At 44.5% G+C, this 9,628-nt stretch overlaps 1 protein-coding gene across 1 annotated transcript; it reads right to left on the bottom strand.

The window, feature by feature from the left end:
* Window positions 1-256: 256 nt before the first annotated feature.
* LOC307263119 (peripheral myelin protein 22-like) lies at window positions 257-3,237 on the bottom strand. Its single transcript, XM_080044179.1, has 5 exons — window positions 3,108-3,237; window positions 2,142-2,233; window positions 1,727-1,820; window positions 1,444-1,584; window positions 257-1,325 (listed from the first exon to the last, which is right to left on the bottom strand). The coding sequence occupies exons 2-5, from the start codon at window positions 2,217-2,219 to the stop codon at window positions 1,168-1,170; spliced, it is 471 nt and encodes a 156-aa protein (XP_079900305.1). The 5' UTR covers window positions 2,220-2,233; window positions 3,108-3,237; the 3' UTR covers window positions 257-1,167.
* Between the last annotated feature and the right edge of the window lie 6,391 nt (window positions 3,238-9,628).

Here is a 9,628-nt window from a genome sequence, read left to right as displayed (position 1 = left end):
CAATAAAAGACTTCGGCTTTGACTTGAATGACCGGGTCCAGGGAGTGTTTTCCTTTTATAATAGCGTCACCAAGTGGTACAACTAAGCTACTACAAGGAGCCACTTTGTGTGACTGAAGGTATGTCAACACTTGATAGAGCCGGAAGTATTGAACACAACAATATACAACCCAGCATGTGGAAATGAAAGTTGAAGAAACAGCGCTGAGGCATTATGGAAACAGTGTGTTGTTAATAATTGAGTCGTTTTTTTTTTAATGAAGTTCAAAGGTTTTATTTAGAAGAATACTGACATGACACTTGCAAAAACACAAAGTAGGCTATACATTTCAAGAATAGTAGATAACAAAGCACCATTTTTTCAAAACTAGATTACAAAAATGCAAAAAAAAAAATTATTTGGCATATCAAATACAATGATAATTCAGGTAAAAAAAAAACTTCATGAGTTTATTAACACTTCTTATTATTATTTATTTTTTTAATATTTCGGGACGGTCTCATTTCCTTCAAGAATAACAACGATATTTGTAAGTAAGGCACACTTAAACAAAACAAAAAAAAGCTTGGCAGTTGAAGCGACATCTCTTTGGCACAGACAGCTGTATGACTTGTGAGAGACATGGACTCTATCACGTAAAAAAAAAGGAGCAATGACAATGTTAACTTGACAACACTATGTACAAAATGTATGTAAAAATGTTATAAATATGTCTAGAAACCACAGACACTATGTACATCTTTGTACTGAAGCAAGGCGGGATTACACGTCTTTGTTATCACACACACGATGATGGGGTTTTGTGGAAGTCGGGTGCCAGCATGCAACAAAAGTCAATGTGTCACCAACACATGTTCCACACACACATGTTGATGTCACCACAGGGGGGCGTGTGTGAGCCTTTGGTTTAAAAAAATACAGCTGTGATGGGAACATTATTGATACTGAAATACAGCTCAAACGAAGAAAAAAAAAGATCCCCCGGCTATAATCCATTTAGTGTTTTTTACAATTGTTAGTGACACATGTACTTTTGCTGTATTGGTTGGTTGGGGGTGTCAGTCTTATGGTCTGTGGGCAGTAGGCACAGTGCGATGTTGTTCAAATGGGGGCGGGGGGGTATCCTATAGCCCACCCCTCCTTCTTTAACTCCTCTGCTCCTTCTCTCATTCCTTCTTCCTCAGGACGATATAAATGAGGCCGCTGACCAGACTCATAGGGAAGGCCACCCAGGCCAGCACGTAGGCGTAGCCAAAGCGTGCCTCTGCATCGTCGCTGGAACTCATCACTGTGTAGATGATGGCCGCACACATGACGAACACACCTGGAGGGAGACGAGAGGTGACAGGTACAGGTAGAGGTTAAGGAGGAGGACAATATGAACTGACAACAACAAAGAAGATGTCGTGGCAACTTGGGGATGTGACGCGTTATACACTCACTGGCCAAGATCTGGAAGACGGCGGTGAAGAAGAAGCGCCCGCCCTTGACCAGCTTGAACAGCTGGAAGACGAACGCGATGAGGGAGAAGAAGCAGAAGAGAATGGACAGGATCATGAGGGCTTGCACCGCCTGGATCCAGTCTGAGGGATGAGACAGACGTATGATGGGGGATTAAAACACAATGCATAACTTTTAACCCACACCGAAAAAGGCAGCAAAAGGTATAACATGTCATGTTGTATTTTCCTTCTCCTTTATTTGTTTTAGGAATGCTCCACAAACCTTCACTGCTGGCTGGCTTGCAGTGGTAGCCTCCGTTAGATGTTGTGCAACTGTACCAAAGGTCTGTGGTCCTGCCTCCACCTACAGACCAGGCCTGGTAAACACAACAACAACACAAGCATTTCAATACATTGCAGCAGCCCACAGAACAAGAATAATGGTCCATCAACGATAACAGTATGGGTCTTGTGCAAGCTCGTCCACAGTGTGCGTCTAACCCATTCTGCATTCTTTTTAAAAACAATTTAAAAGGGAACTCAAATCAAATCAGTTTTATTTGTATAGCCCAACATCACAAATATACATTTGCCTCAGTCGGCTTCACATTGCAGACAATATGACAGACAGTATAAAGTCGAATATAAAAGTGAAAATAGTGTGAACTGAAATAACTGTAAGAGGAGAAGCTACTTACACTGGCCGCCGTTGACACAATGAGGAGAATGAGAATGACTAGGTGCATGAGGAGCACCCCGAGCAGAATGAGCAGCATGTTTCAAGTAGATTCTAGAGGGACACACACGAGACAAATGAAGTCAATCCACATGAAGCGACCACACCACTTTATATACAGTCTAATGGATGGGCGCAGCTCAATGGGCGAGGCTCATCTCGACGCTAGATGGCGCCGCTCCCTCACTTTCTGCAGCATACCGCAGTGTTTACCTCAATATGAAAGTATCCCCTTACATTCAAACATTGAGCGAGAGAGAGAGAGAGAGAGCGAGAGAGAAGGAAGGAACTATAATTTCCTCCCTATGGGGCTAAAATGGAGTTAAGAGTCATGCTTGTGCTGATTCAAATACATCGAAACACGAGCTGATTTAACGACACTAGTGCAGACGATTTAATTACAAATCATTTAAGCAATGCATGTTTTCCAAACAACAGCTTAAGTAACAAACTAAATAAACAAGTAAAGAGAAAGAAAGACCAAAAAGCCTCCAGAGAAAAAGCTTGGAGCTCGGCGAAAGCAACTTGGGGGTCGATATGAGTTAAGACGGATTCACGGACTAATCAATGCATGCTGCTGGAAAACAAACTCGATCCATCTGCGTGGAAAACATTCCAGCGTAGTGCCCGCCAAGCGTGGGTCTCAAACCTCTACCGTTTGTTTCCCCAGCCGCCGATTTAAACCCTTTAAACGCTGACCAGAGCAGAGGTTCAGTGAGGCAAAAAGCCGCGACATAGTAAGACAAAGTATCATTTTAGCCTCATATACATTAATCCAAAATCGATTTAAAGTCCATGGGCGCAGTCCTGCTTGTTGGGGGGGGGGGGGGGGGGGGGGTGAGGGGAAAAAAAGTCAATGAAAACAAATCCATTCACTGAGTAAAAACAAAAGCGAGAAAACGCTTAAAAACATTATAATCCAACTTACAAAAAAGGGCGAAGCAAGAGAGAGGTTTGTGTCCGTGAAAAGGGAGTGCTGAAGTGAAGAGTTGTGGGGGGAAAGTCTCTGCTCCTCTCGACTCTTCCTCTAGTAGCTTACTATTCCAGATGTGGCTCACACACCCCAGTCAGACTCTTTCTCCGCCTGAGAACACCGCCCTGCAGGCCCTGCGCGTCACGTCACCAGGGGCCCCCTCCAAAAACTTTTCTTTTTTTTTCTTCTTCTTTTTTTCTCTCTCTCTCTCGCTCTCTTTCTTCTGCTAGCGTATCATCTGGATTGTGCTAAAAGTCTAAGGGACTGCATGGAGTTTCCTGTGGTATTATTGTGTGGAAACCGCAAAGCCTTAAAAAACGTACAAGCATGACCTTTTCCTTATTCGTGCCCCAAAATCATCCGTTTATTTCACATCTAGGCTACTAAAGAAGCATTATTATGACATAACCAGTTCAATTTCAATGAGGGCGTGCTGGATCTATACGTTTACGAGTACTACTGTATATTTGCAATATATTTATTGTAAATATAATGGCCTGATCTTGCACTACAATGTGTTATATACATAGGCTACTGCACAATACATTTCTGAATGTTTGTTTTATTTCTTTACGGGTGACACCTTTAATCCTAACATTTCTAGCTCTAGCTCTCAGGAGAGTCAGGGTGACTATTTACCTTGTTCCAGATGGTTGAAAGTGGCTGAACAAGCCCTACTGACCCCCACTGACGGGCTGAACTCAAATGGGCACAGTGAGCGTCATAAACCACACACATGTCCAGATAGTGTGTGTGTGTGTGTGTGTGCTTGCATGTGAGCAGACCAGCCCTCTGGAGGCCCTGTGGTATGCCCAGAATGCCTGTGTGTGTGTGTGTGTGTGTGTGTGTGTGCGTGCGTGCGTGCGTGCGTGTGTGTGTGTGCGTGCGCGTGCGTGTGTGTGAGAGTGAGTGAGAGAGCGCATGAAAGAAGGCCTCCTGTTTACTCCTGCGCCTGCAGAGAGAAGGCAGAGTTTGTCCAGTGCCAAAGGGAGTTAACACGGTGCGATGTGTTAGTTTCGGTCCTGCTAAATTGATGGAGCAGCTTGGATCTCCACGCACACATGATTTAGGGATGAGTGACTCGGACTGCCCGCCAGAGCCTGCCGTGGCTCTGCATCCCTCATTACCACTGTGGCACTGGGCCATTTCCTCGCAAAGTGACAAAGTCGTAAACCAAACCAGAATGCAAAGAATGACAACAGTGACTAAAAGGAACAAGCACTCATTTGCTGTTTTTGAAAGCCTCCCAGCCCAAAACGTGATTGTGATCAGCTGCTGCAGCCATAGTACACAGCTTGGCACACAGCCCCTCCCCTCTCTCTCTCTCTCTCTCACTCTCCCTCTCTCTCTCACACACACTCTCTCTCTCTCTCTCCCCATCTCTCTTCTCTCTCCCTGACTCTCTTCTCTCCCTAGCAGTTTTCTGGCTGATCAGGTGGATGCCTGTGGTCAGTGTTTGTTTGTATACATGCAAGGGGAAGAGCTGTGGGCTGCTGCCCAGTCTCACTGTGGGATGCCGGGGGGCAGGCAGTGCCCTGAGTCCTGGCAGAGAGAGAGAGAGAGAGAGAGAGCTCTTTGACAATCAGCCGACCACTCAGTTGGACGAGCCGCTGTTTATGAAGATGTAATTGTTGCAGTGGTCAGGTGGAAGGCATTGCCAGGCCCAGCAGCAGCAGCAGCAGCAGCAGAGGGCTGAGATGTCAAAGCATGGTTGCCCAGCTGGAGAAGGTGTGTGTGTGTGTGTGTGTGTGTGTGTGTGTGTGTGTGTGTGTGTGTGTGTGCGTGCGTGCGTGCGTGCGTGCGTGTGTGTGTGTGTGTGTGTGTGTGTGTGTGTGTGTGCGTGTGTGTGTGTGTTCAGCATTACTATAGTGCTACAGAATATGCCTTGGATGTGAATGTATATGTTGGGAACATCATTAAAAGAAGGTGATCATCCCGTGTCTGGCCTGGCATTTTATTCACTAATTGTGAAAATCTAAGGGGGAAAAACTACCTTATTAACTCTTTATTACCTAACCATTACCTGATGCTTCAGTAACTCCCAGTCTGTTAACCAGTAACTAAACAGTGCTAGAACACGTTTCTCAGTACCTACTCATTAACTTATCATTACCTAATGCTTCATTAATACAGTAACTCCCAGTCTTTTTACAGTAACTAATCAATAGTGCTTGAATCTCAGTCTCTCAGTACCTACTCATTAACTTACCATTCGTTCCTCATTTGTTCCTCAGTAACTACTCACTTGTTGTGTACCTTATTGTAAAGTGTTACCAATTAGGCTTCGCTGCAGTGAGCTGGAAAGTGCCCCTCCCTTTCTGTTGAATAAGCCCTGAGATTACACTCATCATGCCAATATAAATTGGTTGGATATTTCATTATGTTTCTTAAAACATGCACATCCTCTTCTTCAATCAATCTTCAGTAGTTATTGTTTGATTGTAGCAATGTTTTTTTTTCAGTACGAAACAAACACCTCGCCACAACAACACAACAAAGAAAACAGTTATTGGATGCTTTGAAAGTTATGTGGGCATGGTTTCTCACATTATACCCCCCGCATGCTTGTTAGCGCCAGCTAGCTTTGACTGATTACTCTGTGCTGTCAGTGATAGCTCGGGCCATTACCACCAAGAGTTATGATCTTTCTTCACATGGCTGATAGCACTGGAAAGCATCCAAAACCTTTTACCAACCCCGAACCAACTGAATGAAAACACACAGCGCTTCTTATGAAGAGTGGAGGATTACAAAGCAAACAGGCAGGAGCAGCTAACCACCAGTAACTATAGGCATGACCATTGTGGCCAGTCTGCACACTGAAATTGAAAACCGACACACCCAACTTCTTTGAGGGAATCACCAGGACATAGGTGAGCTATTTTAGAAACTTTTTTTTTTTTTTTTTTTTAAAGATGAATTACCAAAGCCTGTGGATGTTGACGGGAGTATTTTCTGTTCCCTCAAATGATCCTCACAAAGAAGTGTACAGTAGCTCTGTTGCAGCCGTGTCTCAAGCAAAACAGCTGACCTACAACAAAACCACTTGGGTTTCATTTCATCGTTGCATTTAAATACAAATTGTGATACCATGAAACATTAGGCTGGGACGTCAGTTTTTATTGGAAATCCCCCCTCCTCCCACAATAATTCAACTACTATGTGAATAGCTTTAGTTAGCATATTGTAATTCAGCTAATAAACATACACTGATAACATTTTTGTTATTCGGTTAATTTGGCTATTAAAGCTTAGCCCTGAAACTTTGATTACACCAGTTTTTCAGGTCTTGACTTCATTGTTTAAGTCTGGGCATCAAGGTGAGGAGCAAACTCTCGTTGTTAAGGCATCAGTCAGGTTTTTGCATATTTATTAATAACCATGACTGGCCTGCCTCATGTTAAAAGTTGAGTCGAGACTTGTGTTACAGTCGTAGCGTATTACTTCTGCTCTCTTCTGTTGTTGTGACAGAATGAGTCAGCCTAAGTTCTAGCCCAGCCCTGGTATACAGTTTTGGGCTCCACCTGCAGGAGTGGCCATATGACTATTCTTTGGACTGCTCCAGCTCCAATAGCAAACATGGGACTGAGCGAAGAGTGAGACAACTAGGGATTAGGTGGTTTTGGTTTTTTGGACACGACCCTAAGCTTGGCTGCCTGGAAGGAGGACTCCTTAGTGCGACCAGCTGGATAGGCAATGTGACTTTTGGGAATATGAAGGAATGGGAGTAAACGCCTTCAGTGCTCCTTCGCCTATGGAAGCCCCTGGCCAAACAAGAGGAAACACTGAAGCTATGAAGTCAGTCAGGTTCATATGTCATCAGGAGTAGCTGACAACGCCTGTCCACAAAAGAAAATCGTCAGGTCATCTCACCGGACAATCTCTGGGTCATCACAGCTGGAAAAGCAGGGAATGTGATCCAGCTGCTCGCAAGAACTTTGTGCTTTTTGTCATAGCCTGGGTTATAGTTTGTGTCGTGGCCTTAGGTCTGGTCAGAATGCAGTGTCAAAACACTCGGTTCACTTTGAAATCACAGACAGATGCATTCCTCCTGCAGATGCATTCTCTGCTTTCCAGGATGTGTATGCATACGACTCTTTCCATGCGTTGCCAGTTCCTCGGGGGCTGAACTACCTCAGTTTGCTGCCCTTTGGTGTTAGTGTTTCCCCACTTAGCGGCTATCAGATAACATGCCACAAGGGCAGGCAGGAGAGGAGCCCTCCAGTCCAGACCCTAGGCCTGCGTTTACAGATTGCACACTTGCCAAGGCCTTAAACAATTCCTGCACAAGGACACTGATAGTAGACTGACTGCCTGTTTGGTCACGGACCATACATCTGCACAAAACACAAGACAGGCTCATGGATTCTTTCACTTGCTTGACAAGTAGAACCGGGCCTCACATGGTAATATGCAGCATGCATTGAGAGGCTCTAAGATCTCTCTGCTGCACAATGTGAAAGCAACATAATGTGTGCAGGTCTGTGCGCAAGTGTGAAGCAGGATCACATTTAGAGCATCTGCACCTTGCATGCCCGAGCTCACCTCTCCCATTTCAAAACCTTGAAACTCCAAAATGGACCATGACCGAGCTGAAGATCTAGAATTGGCTGCGAGGTAAATCAGATAAAGTGGGCCAATATGTTTCAGAGGGGAGAGGGCTCAATTTCTTTCTCCACAGAAATGGGCTTGTCCCTTCATGTGAAGCAACAACTAGCAAATAAATCAGAGACATACGGCATGACGAACTCCACATTGTGGCACCCTAGTGATCCTAAACATGTGCTAATGATTAGCCCCTGGCTTCCTGTTGGAGTCGATGTCATCGGCGCACACATCCCAACAGGCGGGACCGGCTCGCAAACTTTTGCTCAGAATCACAGCGATCCTGGCCTCAGGGGTTTGGAATGGAGCAATACGTGGAGCAGTGAAAGAATTCAATTTGAATCGCCCTTGCTCTCATTCCTCAGTTCTCACAGCTCTGTTATCTGGGGATACATATCTTAGCTGCATCAGATGCACTAGACTAGAAGATAGTTGTTCTTAATTACATTCAAATGTTCCTGAATAAAACACTCACGGTCATATGATTCATTGCTTTGAGAAACTGCTGCTGAAATCCCCTTCAGCTCCCAGAGAAAGACTCAGTTCTTGTCTATTCATTATCAGTGGTTTCCTCATGTCTGCTGATGTGTGCTTCATTTTCCAAATAGTGAATCTGTGCTCTCTTCTGGCAGCTAACGGTGCGGCACTTCCTTTTCAGGCTGCCAAATCCAACTTTAAATAAAGAGAGGTGTGTGCCACTGGATATTCTCTTTCCTTCAATGTTTCAATGCCAGCACTTTGTAGCTTTTGCAAATATATTGTACCTGGAGACTGAGGTGCAGACTATTACTGGCTATCAAGGCGTTTATTTGTTGTACATTTAGAAACAATTATATACATAGATGCCTTTGGGGTCAAAGGTCATGATAGCCAATGTAAACACCTAGCATTTAGCTCATTCACTCCATGAGATAAGGTTTGTTCACATGATTAGCACTAGTTCAGCTCGGGTATCTCGAGGTCATCTAGAGGTTTGTGCACAAAGTGTGTAAGCCAATAAGTGCTGAAGTCTGTGTAAAGTGAGTCAACAGATTTTTAGCTTCATGATAGCTATCAATAGGCTAGCTGTTGTCTTGTGTGACAGAGAGAAAGGAAGCTGAAGAAAGAACATTAATAAGATCATCCTTGAGCATGCTTTCTGAACAGGCTTTTATTTTATCTCAGTCTAGATCACTGCTTAAGTTATGAGTCATCTGGCTGCTGATACATAAAACTGGATTGCAAATTTGATAATGGAACACTCATGGTGTTTTGCTTTCCCCTCTGTATTTGTAGTACAAAATGGCTGGTCGGACTTGGTTGCCTTTGGGGGACTGTGGTGCTCACACATATGTGATGGCTAGCCTAATGACTGTACAGCGGCCTGGCCAGAGGAAACTGTGGCTGTGCCGAAAAGCCTGGCTTGGATCAGAGAATCTGTGTTGTGTGTGCTCATCCGTCGGCATCGGTCTGGACTGCAGCCCGGAGCAGCCACTCACACAAGCTGTGCACCGAGCTCCACTGACAGCTCCTCTCAGTGGCAGTAAGGGGTGAGTGTGTGGAGGAGGACAGTGAGGACGGACTGACAAATACAATCCACAAACTCACAACCATTTGGGTATTATTGCTTGCTCTAACAACCCTCCTCCTACCCTTATGTCAACCCAAACACTAAATTGCCTCGCCCTGACTGTTAGGCAATTATTTGTGAAAAATTAATCATGATACAATGACATGACTTTGGTGTCACCCTGACTTTTCTGCTGGACTCACCAGCAGGTTGACATGTTGGATTTCTTTGTGAACAGTCACAACAAAATAGGATGAATTACCTCTAAATCTGGTACTCACTTTTCATGGTGCCAATAAACAGGTCAGAATGTTAATTTGTC

This window comes from Ammodytes marinus, assembly GCF_949987685.1.
Source record: "Ammodytes marinus genome assembly, chromosome: 16".
Classification (NCBI taxonomy): domain Eukaryota; kingdom Metazoa; phylum Chordata; class Actinopteri; order Uranoscopiformes; family Ammodytidae; genus Ammodytes; species Ammodytes marinus.
This window is presented reverse-complemented; position numbering and strand designations above follow the sequence as displayed.